A 15239-nucleotide genomic window follows, 5' to 3' on the forward strand; every position below is an offset into this window, starting at 1 on the left:
TCGAACACATCATCAACGTAGCGAAGCCACATGGTTGGTTTTTGTGGGGCAGAGGCTAAGGCTTTTTCTTCAAAGGTCTCCATAAAGAAATTGGCCAACGGTGGAGAGAGTGGTGAACCCATGGCTGTCCCCTCTATTTGTTTGTAGAATTTTTCCTGCCAAACGAAATAGCCTGAGTTCATTGTGAACTGAAATAGGGCTGAGATATTGGGAGAAAATTTAGCTTGGATTAACTCTAAAGTTTCCTTGAGTGGGACATTTGTGAATAAGGAGGATAGCTGATCATTATGTCAATATGTTGGAGTGTAAGGTTTTCTATGCTGGCTTTAGAGTGGGCTGAGTTTTTTATGTGTGATGGTGTGTTGCCAGTATAGTGTGTGAGCTCTTTGGCCAAATGTTTAGCTAATTTGTATGTGGGGGAAGCAATGCCATCCAGTATGGGACGTAATGGCAAATTTTCTTTATGTATTTTTGGGAGTCTATAAATATGGGGGGGGGGGGTTATAGAGTTAAACGGCTTTAATCTGTTGGCAACTTCTACAGGCCAAGAAGTGACTTTCTTAAGGAGCCTGTGAAGTTTTCTGATTTGTGGGTTGGTGGGATTGTATTCGATAGGGAGGTAAGTACTATAGTCGCATTTCCCTTATCTGCTTTTGTGATAACTATTTCTTTATTATTCCTCATTTCCTACAGAGCTTTATATTCCTTGTTGGATATGTTGGTTTTTGGTGGTCTTGATTTGGAGAGGACAGAAGCTACATCCTGTCTTACACTGTTGGCGATTTGATTTGGAAGGTGGCGGATTCTGCCTTTGATCTTGATCATAATATCCTCACTAGGTATTTTTCTGGGAGAAATGGCGAAATTGTGTCCACGTGAAAGTGCGTCAGGCTTCAGGGTGACTGAAGAAAGGTTGATTATGGTGTTGGTTGGAAGTTTTTGATTGACAGTCGAATTCTTTTTTGAATTTTTTCATCTGTCGACCTCGTATTTTTTCAAATTCTTTGTCTGCAGCGGTACATGAAACATCATGTAAAATTGACCAAAGCTCGTGATTTAAAGTGCACGAAAGCTCTTCTTCAAAAGAACAAATTGCTTTGTTAATATCCGCTAAGAGAAACCGCATAGCGGCGATTTTTTCCTGCAGCAAAGCATAGCTGGCATGGTTATATATACGGACAGCTTTTTGTGAAACAAAACGGTGCTTGAATTTTACACAGTTCAGGATTATCTCGGCAGCGTTTTAGGAAAGTTAGACGATTTAATCGTCTAGACAATTTCATTTTACCGTATTGTCAGGCCTTCCGTGCAATCGCATCTTCGTGGATGATGGTAATTCTCGTAGACAGGCTTATACATTGGTTATGCATTACTAAATCACTTAAGGAATTGACAGCATAGATACGAATATAAATTAGATTGCACTTTAATAAATATTTCCGATATTTCGGCAACGTTTCTTAGGGCGAAGGCTGATTCCATAAATAGTCTTACGAATTTGTATTTGCTACAGGATGTGATCGCATGGGAGGCCCGACAATATGGTAAAATGAAGTTGAAGTTGTCTAGACAATTAAATCGTCTAACTTTCCTAAAACACTGCTGGGATAATCAGGTAATCCCGAATTGTGTAAAATTCAAGCCCCGTTTTGTTTCACAAAAAGCTGTCCGTATATATAACCACACCAGCTACGCTTTGCTGCGGGAACAAATCGCCGCTACCCAGTTTCTCTTAGCGGACATTAACAAAGCTATTTGTGCTTTTGAAGAAGAGCTTTTGTGCATATTTAAATCACAAGCTTTGGTTTTGATTTATTTTGATTCAAATTTGTTGGTAGGAAATCAAAAATTTCCTACCAACACCATAATCAACCTTTCTTCAGTCACCCTGAAGACTGAAGTACTCAATGCCCTTTCATGTGGCCACAACATTGCCATTGCTCCCAGAAAAATACCTAGTGAGGATATTATGATCCAGATCGAATGCAGAATCCACCACCTTCCAAATCAAATTGCCAACAGTGTAAGACTGTATATAGCTTGTGTCCTCTCCAAATCAAGACCACCAAAAACCAACATATCCAACAAGGAATATAAAGCTCTGCAAGAAATGAGGAATAATAAAGAAATAGTTATCACCAAAGTGGATAAGGGAAATGCGACTATAGCACTTAACCAGAAGGACTACACAGGTAAGCTTAATGCCCTTCTATTAGATTGGGCTACTTACCTCCCTATCGAATACAATCCCACCAACTCAAAAATCAGAAAACTTCACAGGCTCCTTAAGAAAGTCACTTCTTGGCCTGTAGAAGTTACCAACAGATTAAAGCCGTTTAACTTTATACCCCCATATTTATGGACTCCCAAAAATACATAAAGAAAATGTTCTGTTACATCCCATAGTGGATGGCATTGATTCCCCCCACATACAAATTAGCTAAACATTTGGCCAAAGAGTTCACACACTATACTGGCAACACACCATCGCACATAAAAAAAACTCAGCCCACTTCAAAGCCAGCACAGAAAACATTACACTCCAACATAATGGTTAGTTTTGATGTCTCCTCCTTATTCACAAATGTCCCACTCAAGGAAACCTTAGAGCTAATCCAAGCTAAATTTTCTCCCAATATCTCAGCCCTATTTCAGTTCACAATGAACTCAGGCTATTTCGTTTGGCAGGAAAAATACTACAAACAAATAGAGGGGACAGCCATGGGTTAACCACTCTCTCCACTGTTGGCCAATTTCTTTATGGAGACCTTTGAAAAAAAATCCTTAGCCTCTGTCCCACAAAAACCAACCATATGGCTTCGCTACATTGATGATGATGTGTTCGCTATTTGGCCACATTACTCTGATACACTCCTCTCCTTCTTGACACACTTAAACAACCAACATCCTAGAATCAAGTTCACCCTGGAAAAAGAGGAAAACAACAGCCTCCCTTTCCTAGATACACTAGTCACCCGCCAGCCTGATGGAACATTGGTTTTCTCAGTTTACAGAAAACCCACCCATAGTAGGTACATTCACCAACAATCTCCCCTCCCTCCCATCACAACAATATGGAGTAGTGAAAACACTATACAACAGGAGTAAACTAATATGTTCTAACGACATGGCCCTAAACACTGAACTAAATCGCATCCTCAACACTTTCTCAGCCAATGGCTATCCTCCCCCCCCCCAAAATAAATTCCAAAAAATATTGAAACCTACAACCCCCCCCTCCACAGCAGGGATTACTCTAAATCCACCATATCCTACATCCGAGGGGCACCTTGGAAAAAATTACCAGAATCTTACAAAAACATGACCTCCTGTTACAGACCATACAGAAAATTGGCATCCCTTATCCGCTCCACTAAAGACCAGCCACTTCCCATAGACCTACCTGGTGTATCCAGGTCCCTTGCAGCTGTAAACTGTCTTACTTTGGCAAAACAGGCAGGACAGCGAATATCAGAATTTCGGAACACAAGGACTACATCCGTTTTCACAAGTAAAGCCATTCTGGTCTTGCAGACCATGCTCTGGATACATGCCATAGAATACAGTGGAAGAAAGCTACAGTAATACACCATAGCAAATGCAAATTCGAAAGACTATTTACGAAATCATCCTCAACCCTCAGAAACTCTCCAAACTTGGTTGTATGAGACTGCCGCAAATTTGGGAGGCTTACATCAGCAGACCTTCAGCCCAATGGCCCAAGAACACCTACTTAGCCCGCTAGAGGGCACCATCAGGACTTTCAGGAGAACAATAGCTTCATCACTTCATTCTCAGTTACTGTGTTGTAGTGCCTACGTGCACGCGCCTTTCTTTATAAGTTCCTTTTGAAGATGGCAACGTGGCGTTGCTGAAATATCTGAAATATTTATTAAAGTGTAATTTAATTTATATACGTATCTACGCTGTCAATTCCTTAAGTGATTTTGTAATGCATAACCAACGTATAAACCTATTGCAAAAATAGTTGTGAGATTACATGTGTATTAACTTGTGTGTTATGGGAATGTGCAAAGGAGTTCATGTTACCTGTGACTAGACTGTTTAACTTAAATATCATCTGTGATAAGGCCTCAATGGCACTGAAAGAAGACAAAAATAGTCCCATTATATAAAGGAGGCTTCATGACTGCAGAAGGAAATTGTAGGCCAATTAATCTCAGAAGTGGTGGTGGTAAAAGAAAGTACTGGAAGAGTGGATCAAAGATAGAATTCAGGAATGTATGGATAAGAATATCCACCCATTCCAGAATTCTCTGTGTGAGGGAGAGAAGACTTTGTGAAGAGTAATTCATCCTAAGTAAATTACTTTTTATAATAGAAAAAAAACCTACATCTAGAGATAATAATTACAAACTAAATTTATTTTACTAATAAATGAAGCCAATATTTGATCTTTTTTTACCAAGGCATATATTCATAGGCACAAAGAAATACAGTTAAATATATGCACACAGTCACATGAAAGCATGAAAGCAAATCCATGTTGAGTATTAAAGATGGTATCAGTCTCCTGACTGGTGTACTCTCTGGGTACAGTAATGGAATCTTGTCAAAGGTCTCAAGTAAGTCTCCCAGATTTTTGGAAAAGGGAGGCAGCTGAATTTCAGGTTTGGCATGATGTGGTGGATCTCTAGAAATAGTCTTTCTGATTTTTATGTGCCGGCCTTGACTGAGTGGTTTGCATACCTACTCTTTAACCAATAGGCTGTGGGTTTGAATCCCACTGTGGATATGGATGTTTGTGATTGTCTTAGATTGGAGATGAATTTCATTGCCCTGTGTGTGTGTGTGTGTGTGTGTGTGTGTGTGTGTGTGTGTGTGTGTGTGTGTGTGTGTGTGTGTGTGTGTGTGTGTGTGTGTGTGTGACCATTGTCCCTCTTATTGGAGTCCAAAAGTAACTTGTAAAAGTATCATATTTGGTGTTTAGAATAGGGTTTCTGGACTATGTAAAAAAAAAAAAAAACTTACAAATACAAAAAAAAAAAAAAATATATATATATATATATAATTGATGGAAATAGAAAAAATTTAGCTCATCCATGGTACAAAATGCAGTGTAGGTTTGCAAACCACTTTTTATGAGTGGGAGCAAAATAAGTGTGTGGGGGGGGGCAAGAGGATAAAAAGAAAGATGGAATCTGTTTACATTTTGTTTAAACAGCAGAAGGTCGTATTCTTTGGGGAAGGCAGAGTGGGGGCAGCTGTTCCAAAGAACAGAAGTGGATGGAATGAAAGAGGATGCAGAATAAAGTTGGTTCATTGAGTTTCAAGATGGACTGTAAAAGAGTGTTGGTTAGCAGTGGCTCTTGTTCTAATGATCTTGGAGGAGACTGGAGGAATAATAGTGGCCAATTCAGCTGAGCACTGTCCATGAAAGTATCTGTAGAAGAGGCACAAATAAGAAACTGAATGTTTGTGAGAGAGGGATTGAAGTGGGTTTGTGAAAGAGGGATCATTAATTAACTGGATTGCCATTTTCTGGATAGAATCAGGCAATCATAGAGAGGATTTTGGTGCACCATCCCAAATATGGGAGCAATATTTCATGATTGGGCAGATTTGGAATTTGTATAGAGTTAGCAGCTGTGAAGATGTGAAGTAGTGTCTTGTGGAAAAAGTACACAAAGTTTTTTGGCAGCTGTGGAAGCTATAGTTGAAATGTGTTTGTGCTAGGAAAGATCAGAGGTGTAGGTCAGTCCAAGAATGGAAATCTGATCATGTTTGAATATCTGGGTATTGTTGGTGGTAAGGGGGAGGGGATGCAAGCTCCTGTGAAATATCTAACAGGACTGAGTTTTGGGGGCATTGAAGTCTATAAGGTTGTCCTTGATCCATTGGGATTTAGGGCAAAGCTATGAATAGGATTGGAAGTCTGCTCTCATCCAAGAGAGAGAGCAGTCAAAAGAAGACAAAATTTAGTGAACAATAGTTTTTTTTTTGGGGGGGGGGGGATAGGAATCCACCTATAAAAGCTATAAGTATGCAAGTAACCTGCTTATGGTTTGTATTGCAAAAAAACATTTGCTGTGAAAATAGTTTTATCTTTGTCATTTTCATTCATTGTTATTTTGTGATCAACAAAAGATAGTAGCTCAAAAAATTGTCATGTGTCTGTATCTTTTGTAATTTTTCAGTCTTATTGAAAAGTAAGAAAAAAAATTTTTAATTATTTAATGAAATTTGAGAATTCATAGAAAAAAATACTCTGAATTTGTTTAAAAATTAGGCTGAAGGAGTTGCTGTTGATTTAGATGTATTATTGGATGAATTGAATTTAGATGTATTCTAAATACATCTAAATTATATACATTATATTATTATATAATCTAATTTTATACATGGAGAGATCCAGTGTAATGTGTGCTCTCTACTGTTTCTTTATTCAAATTCCTTATTGTTTTCTGCTTACACTGTCTTATTATTATTATTTCGGGCAACTCCAAGGAGTCTATGGACTCATCGAGGGGGGGCCCTAACATCATGTCAAGAACAACTATTCGACATTCACACAGTATCTATCATACCTCGCCTTGAACTCATTCACAGTCATGGCACCCACAACAGCCTCTGGCATCTTATTCCACTCGATCACCACTCTCCAAGTAAAAAACCTACCTCTAACACCCTTGCTAACCACATTATTGCCCAGCTTCCATGTATGGCCCCTAGTCCTCCCACCACTGGTGGTGGGAGGACTAAGGGCCAGTCCTATTCTCAAAAATATCTTCTGACTTAATCTTATAGAAGCCCTTCAGTAATTTAAATGTCTCAATCATATCACCCCTTTTCTGCCTATCAACCAATTTCTGCAAGCCAAAAATCTTCAACCTGTTCTCATAAGGTTCATTCCATAGACCTGCTATCATCTTGGTCACGCATCTCTGGATCCTCTCCACCTCTTCCCCATCAAGAAGAAACCCCTGGCATCCATATCTGGGCACAGTAGTCTAGTGGGATCTTATCAAGACTCGATGCAGAGGAACAATAACATGTTTGTCATTGCTTATTAAAGTATTTTTCAGCAACCAAGTGATTTGATGAGCTGATTTAGCGACTTTTGCAATGTGCCCCCTAAACTTCAACTCCCTATCCACCAACTCCCAAATCCCTGGCCTCTTCAATCTCCTGGAATACAGTTCCACTAATGTGATATACTGCTGCTAATCTTTTCACCCCAAAATGCATAACCTTACATTTTGCCACATGAAATTAACATCCATTCTCCTTAGCCCAGTCCTCCAAACTATCCAAATCATCCTGCAAAATTTTGACATCCTGTGCACTGACTATTGCTCTACCCAACTTTGCATCATCAGCAAACAAATGAACACTTCCTCTCAAATCCTTTTCTGTATCGTTAATGAACAAATTGAACAGTAGTGGTCCAAGAACAGATCCCTGCAGCACACCACTAGTCACGGGCTGTCTTTTGGACTCTACTCCTGAATAAACCACTCTCTGATATCTCTCCATCAACCACCCTCTTATCCATCCCCCATATGCTGCAGTTTATTGATTAGAATTCCATGTGGTATCCTGTCAAAGGACTTAGCAAATTCGTAGAATCACTGTAAACCCATTACCCTTATCCAGTTCAGCCGTCACTGTGTTATAAAACTTGAGCAAGTTACTGAGGCATGACCTACCCTTCACAAAACCATGCTGCCTCCCATACAGTATCCCATTTTCATCTATCCAATCCTGTATTTTCCTCTTGGCTATTTTCTCCAAGACCTTGACAACGATTCCTGATTATGCTGATCGGTCGGTAATTTACAACAGCAATCTTGAAACGTCCTTTATGCAGTGGAACTATTTCCCCCTCTTTCCACCCCCTCGGGACTAACCCAGACCCTAGACTCAAATTAAACAAAATGGTCAAGGGCACTGTCAATTCTTTAGCTGCTTCATGTACGACAAGAGCTGGTATACCATCCAATCCCACAGATGTATTGGCATTGAGGTTTTGTAATAGACTATTCACCTCCACTTCATTCACCACAGTTCCCATATAAGCTGTTGGTTCATTCATTCCTGCAAGTCACCACCCGGATGATATACTCTTGCAAAGTGCTCGCTCAGTAATTCCACTATATCAACTGATTCGGTTACCTCCCTACCATCGGCATTCTTTAAAATCATTCTGCCATATACATTTTTTCTTTTACTTACAACATATCAAAAAAACTGTTTGGAATTCTCTTTAGCCTGCATGGCTAATGTTCTTTCATAATCCGCTTTTACTTTTCTTATCACACTCTTTACCCTTCTGGCCTGTGCGTTATACCTTCCATGTGTCTGCTGGTCACCTTTCTCCTTAAATTCCCTCCATAGTTGTTTCTTTTATTGCAGCTCAAGCTTAATGCTGTTATTCATCCATTTAACCCCTACTTGATTTATTATTCGGACTCTAGGTATACAATCAGCCATTACCTCCTGCAAACACTTCTTAACCACCTCCCATGCACTATCAACATCCAGCCCTTGCAGTTTTAAATGCCATGGCACTGAACCAATCAAACTCCTAAGCTTGTCATACTTACCAGCCCGATAATTCCACATGTACCCTGTCTTAATTGTAAATTCCACACCTTTAGCCATCTCCCAAGTCAAGAACCTATGATCACTCTCATCAATTGGTGGCAATGTGGTCATGTTCGTTACAGCCAAATTCTCAGATGCAATTACTAGGTCATCTGATCCCTAGTATTTTCCATTACATGCTGTCGCAGATAGTTATCACTTAATAACCGCATAAAATCCAATTATGATATGTAAGACAAAATATCTGTATAATAAAAGGGAAAAAGTTAAGAGTGTGGGAGCAAGGGATAGAGCAGTGAGAGAATGGAGGGAAAGTGGGGGGGGGGGGGGGGGGTTGTGGTATGTATATGATTCCGCAGTTTTCAGAATGTATGAATAGAGCTGATCGCTAAGTACCCCTTGTGAAAATGATATTTGCATCCATGATGTTAGACTTTGCTAAGAAAGACTGTTATAATGACTAAATTATTCTAGTTGCTGACTGCTGAAACTTAACTTTCTCTAAGCCTTTCTTCAACCACTTATCAAGTCAGTTGATCTCTGGCATGGACAAACAAGTTTTTTTTGTTTGTTTGTTTGTTTGTTTTTTTCTCGACATTGCAAAAAATCAGTAATAGAACTTGCACTATAACAATGTTAAAGATACCAAGTAATTTTATAAGCTAGGTTTTAATCCTTTTTTCCCAAGTAAGTTAAGTTTGCACTTGCACGTAGTGCAAGTCTGAGCAACTCGTGGTAAAGGTGGAGTATGCTCCGATCACTTTCCTTAATATTTTCCCCTAATGCAAAGCATATCCCCTTGCGGAGATGTATGATGCTATGCATTAAAGGCAAGGACCACTACCCAGACCGGTTTCGACCTTTATTGAGGTCTCATCAGTGGGAGCCAGACCATAAAAATGCCAAGGGTGAAGTAATGCAGAGCTTATAAATTTTACCTAAACAAGTTGCTACAAGGTGCTTTGACCTTATTAAATAAAAATCTCTGGATGAGAGTAAGATGTAGAAAGTTTTTTAACTTGGGTATACTATGTTAAAGATACCAAGCAATTTTATAAGCTAGGTTCCTTTTACCCAAGTAAGCAAACAGACAAGTAAGTCAAGTTTGCACCTGCACATAGTGCAAGTCTGAGGCAACTCGTCGTAAAGGCGGAGTAAGCTCCAATCACTTTCCTTAATATTTTCCCCTAATGCAAAGCACATCCCCTTGCGGAGATGTATTGCATTATTAGAGAGATAAGTAATAGGATTTAAGGTCATGAGATGGCACAGTTGTTTGCCTGAGAGCATACTCATTTTACACATAAAGAATATATATTTAGGTATAAGACTAACTGCCATTCGCCATTAACACATTATGCCATCTACTACCCAGTAATTTCATTTATTTATCTGTTAATTGTTGTATCTGGTGATTTGCCTGAATGTGAGATGAAAAACCCAAGTCTCCAGGAAAAAAAGACATCTATGTATGAGATTGGCTAACTTTACTTCATTTGAAAAAGTCGATATGAAGATACCTCTCATCATAATGAACATTAAATTCAGTCTTTTCCACTAAGGATGTATTTTCTCTTTGTTCTTCTCTATGCTACAGAGACTACATAAAATTATTTTTTTATGTAGTCTCTGTAGCATAGAGACTAGTTGTTTATTACATTTATATATAACTAAGCTAGTTGCTTGCTCTTCTGTGTTGTGAAGTAACCAACTTGCAGGGGGGGAAATATATATATATATATATATAAAGAAAATTCTACCTAAGCAAGCAATTAATGGAAACAAAAAAAAAATGCTTCAATATAGTAGCATTAGATAAAGAGATAAAAAAATACATTTATTAAACTTGCTAACATTTTTTTTTTTGTTAGATTTAATATTCACTTAATTTTTGTAATTTTGCATCGTCAAAATGAAGCCGACTGAGAGTTCACTTACGAAAAATACACCTCTCTGACACTTCGAGTTCCTTAGTACTTAATGAGAGTTTTCCCTCTCTTAAGGTTTCTGCCTGGTCTATGAGGAGAACCAACCAGTTTGAAACACTTGTCAGGCCAGTGAAACCCTTATCAAAATTGACCAATAGAAGGTGAATATATGGACTCTTGGGCAAGCGATCATGTCTTCTATAAGATCAGTGCTAGAGCAACTCGTAAATGCCAGCAAGTGGATTCCCATTGCCTCCGTAGTGCAATTGGAAGAACGACGGTACATTGCGCCTTTGATTGGAAAAGGCTTGTTCGATTCCCGTCGTCACGGGAGAAATCTTTATATGGATTTTTTCAGTTGAAGGTGAGTTAGCTGATCTCATACGGAGGTAGCAGGGTTTTTCTCCCTGAAACTTGGGTTTTTCATCCCGCATACAGACAAATCGGCCCTTCAGAACACACGCAATTTTCAGACAAAAAATCCTTATGGTGGTTGTGGGCGGTAGATGGTGCTGATGTAGTTGATTGGTAGTGGTGGAGACTGAGAGTTGTTCAGTGGGTGGGTCCCGTGATGAATCTTTGGACTCTTTGGAGGTGTCACGAATAATAATAATAAGCTCTCTATTCAAATTTCATATTAAACTTTTATAGTTTCTACATTCAGCTTTGAAATGATGTTGGATTTAAAATATCCACTTGATTTGTATAATTACTGACATTTTGTTGATTTTCTATCCAGCATCTTCAGGGCACAATTATAACTGTGACAAACATCTGGCACTGAATTAAATAATTGGGGAAAATAAAGCAGAACTAATGCCCTTATGTGGCACCCCTCTGTGGGAAGGATAACCATAAAGTTAATTTAGATAAGTCATGCTATGAGTTCTTAAAATGATAGTCTCTGAGATCTTTGGCATATTAATACTACCCATACTTGTTGAGGTTAGGAGAGTGCTCCATAGCTGATGATTTTAAAAATAGCCTATCAGACTGACCTCATGTATTATTGATCTTTTCCTCCATCTAATCCTATGTGAAGGAGCATTCAGAGCATGTCTGCCAATCCCAGCTTGTCATAGATAATCGAATGTAATTTTTGTGTTCTTGAAGGCAGATGTTAACAGATCTACCAGTCTGTCCAAAGTAGGCTAATCTGCAGGCACAAAGAATTTTATAAACTCAAAGATATGCATGAGGATGACATTGATCTTTAGAAAAACGGATGAAGGTAGCTAGCTGAATTAAAGGTTTGAAAGTAATTTGCAGAGAACTTGGGCCATTTTTTCTGATGAACCCTTAATATATGGAATGATTTTGCTGTGATCTTGAGTATTGGCTACATGAGGGATGGTACATGCAGTATTTTATCTATTTTATATGGTCTGTAGCTATTGACTAAAAAGGTATTGCCAAGGTCCCAAATTCATGCAGCTATACTTGTTGAGGTTGAGAGAGTGCTTGATAGCTGATGCTAATTCCAAAAATAGTTTCAGACTTACAAATGATTTCTATAACAACACAAATGTGAAAAACATTAATTAGAGATATGTGGAACAAGTAAAACATTTGTGCTATTTAAGCACAGTATTTAGTGAAGATGGCATATTAAATATAGAAATAAATAACAGGTATAATAGATAACATGTTGATTACAGGTATAATAGAATACATCTTTCAGACCTATAACAACTTCTGTTCAATTATTTAGTCCACAGTTATTTTGTTCAGTGATGTGTGCTTGTCATAGTTATAATTGTGCTCTGAATATGCTGTTAGAAAATCAGCGAAATATTAGTAAGTTTAATAATGGTATTTTTTTATCTCTTCTGGTGTTGTTTATACCATGAGGTGCTAGTATGAATGAAAGTTGGTTTTTATAATCATTTTAGGTGTGTTTTACAACAAGTTATTTTCACCTTACATATCTTATTTTGTTTATAACAGTTTCTCTTTTCCTTGACAGATTTAAAAAAAGTTGTGATTTTTTACTAAGATTTATTGTCTTCTCAAATTGTGGTTTAAATTGGACCATGCTTAGCAGAATTAGACAAAACAGTTCAGAAATACATACTTATATGAATCCAACCCATAAAAGGTTATAAATCTGTTATATTTTTCGGCACCATGGGTGGGCACTGAGGTGAGATAATTTGGGAACTCTGCACTACTCACCAAACATATTTTTCAACCACTTAATTTCTGCTTGGGAGGGTTGTAATCTCGTGTTGGATAACAAAAAATAGTCTATCAGCTAAAGAAAGACTTTAACAAGCACTCATGTCACAGTAGAATTCAAGCCCATGCCTACTGATTGGAGAGTAGAGACAAGAGCCATGCAGCCAACAAAACCAGCACTATGTTACAAATTGCAATAAATAAACAATCTAAACTGAACTGAAAATGGCTCAAAGTTCAAAAACTGATAATTGTACAAGAATGCTGTTGTGAGATGCTTTTTTTTGGGGATCATTTTCACTTCTTTCCTTTGACTTAATTTCCATTTGCATGCAGTCTTGAATTGTCACATAGCTGGTTCGAATCAGTTGGAAGTTTTAAGCTCTATTCACTCTCTCAGATTTGTTTTTTTGCAGCTTATGTAATAAGCTAATTTCATTATTTCAAGTTGAAATCATGTTACAAAAAAATGTGCATATTAAATGCAGCATTTCTTTTATTTATTTTCAGTGCTGATGCTTTAAAAAATAATCTCGATGCAGAATTTGAAAGGAATAAAGAACGTTTTTATTTCTTAAAGGTAATTTTTTCATATAGGCTCACTGAATTATTTGATTGCAGTTAGTTTTCATTTTACTTGAAAGCCATTTAAAAAAAATTTTTAACTGAAGAATAAAGATAATAATAACTGTAAATAAATCTTAAAGATAAATTCTAGATCAGATAAATACTTTTCTAATAATATCGAATTAAATTTTTTTATAGCAAGATGCCCGTCTTTTCTTTTAGGTATTATAATACTAAGGTGAAGATTCCATAACAAAAAGAATATGAAGAAAGTCTCAAATGCTTAATCTGTAGGCATAAAAAACTTGAAAGAAGAATGATAAATATCCATTGTTTTATAATATTATTTGCCTTTAGAGACAAAATATTTTTGAAAGTGACATATGAGAATACAACTTCAGAAGTTTCCTTGGTTTCTAATCTTAAAAGATAACAAACTCTGACCAAGTTCCCCTTTTATACACTTTCTTTTATTATTGCTCTTGAGTCTTGATCTGTTGTCTCATCAGAGATCAGTAGAAACCTTCTTTGGTCAAAACCTCAGTACTGTGCAGTTTCATGTCAGAAAACTGCATGGTATTAAGTGAAGTCTTTAGCACTCTCTAAATCATGAATATGAAGAAAAATACCTAAAATAACTCGATGTCAATAAATTATTAAAAGAAATCATATTTATATCAGGGAAGTGCCAAATATTTTAACAGTAACACAATTAAGATATAACTAATTTTCGTTCAGCAACATTCTTCCAGATTGCTTTGTCATTCATGAAGTGTTTAATTTGATTAGCTGCTGCATTTTGATCTTCTAAAATAACCTGCTGCATCAACCACCTATATATTGGTCCTCTTCGGTTTTCTTTTCCATTTGTGCTTCAGAACATTGAAGGAAAAAGTCTTAATAATCGCTTTGATGTTTTGTTAATCTCATTTTTATTATGTCTAAGTGACATACCATTACAAAATAGCTTAGCTTACACATTCTTGAATATTAAGGTCATATTTTAACCTGGTATGGATACGTAGTTGCTGATTGTGGTTCATGTTTTTGTTCACAGGAAGAAATAGATATCTGTTATAATAATTTACTTTTATGTAGAACCAATATTTCATAGGTACAAGGATATGAAACTATGTACATGCTGATAGAACAGCAGGGAGTCAAACACAGATGGACTTCGGAATGGTGTGACCGTACAGTAATAACAGACACCCACATGAGAAGATCTTGATTGTTCAGAGGATGGTTTCATTATGGCTATCACATTTGTTAGTGGGGAAGTAATATTTATTATGGTTATAAGAATGCGATAGAGCCATTGCAGATTCCTAAAACACTTACATCTGTATGATAAAGAGGTAATTTTTCCACACAGAATCTGATCATCTGTAATTGGCATGGTCTGCAATTCCCAGAGTAGTTATAGCATAGATATTGGATATAATTTGTTTCATCAAGTTAAATATTAGTTAATTGTTGGCATTTCTGCTCTCCAACCAACAGGTCACTGTAAATTAAAGATGCCAAGAAATTATAATTCTTGGTTTAATCCTTTATCCAAGTGTAAGCAAACAAAGTTTGCACCTGAAGTATTTTCAGGACAGGGCAACTTGTATATAGAGGCTAATGACTTCACGTCACTTGCCTTAGTATCCCATAATGCAAAGCACATATTCCTTACAGACATGTATAAAGCTATGCATTATGGGAAGGGTCAATACCCTGACCGATTTCGACCTTTATTGAGGTGAAAAAGTAAAGGGTTGCTCATCATAGGCCTTGAGTAGTTAGTATGGGGGTGCAAGAGAGTCTGATTGTATTAGGAGAAAAAAAGAAAGATAGACAGCATGAGAGAGCGAGAGAAAAGGCCTCAGCTCTTTTATATCATCATCGTATAGCCAAAGGCTATCAGTTTTTCTTTTTCACCGATCTCATAGATGAACAACCAAAAAACCAATTGAAACTAAAGCACAAAGATTACTGTTACCCAGGTGGTTA

The 15239-nt window shown here is 37.3% G+C and overlaps 1 protein-coding gene across 4 annotated transcripts in view; it reads left to right on the forward strand.

Annotated features, from left to right (window-relative positions):
• The window catches only part of LOC150098931 (cytoplasmic aconitate hydratase-like), a 373379-nt gene that overhangs the window by 141666 nt on the left and 216474 nt on the right, over positions 1–15239 (forward strand). For all 4 annotated transcript variants that reach the window (XM_090405009.1, XM_090405006.1, XM_090405010.1 and 1 more), the window contains one exon: positions 13185–13254. In XM_090405009.1, the coding sequence (XP_090261135.1) occupies positions 13185–13254 (70 nt within the window). The remainder of the gene's footprint in view (positions 1–13184; positions 13255–15239) is intronic.

This window comes from Typopeltis vanoorti, chromosome 15 (assembly GCF_054136105.1).
Source record: "Typopeltis vanoorti isolate ZY-2024b chromosome 15, IOZ_Tvanoo_1.0, whole genome shotgun sequence".
In the NCBI taxonomy this organism is placed as follows: domain Eukaryota; kingdom Metazoa; phylum Arthropoda; class Arachnida; order Uropygi; family Thelyphonidae; genus Typopeltis; species Typopeltis vanoorti.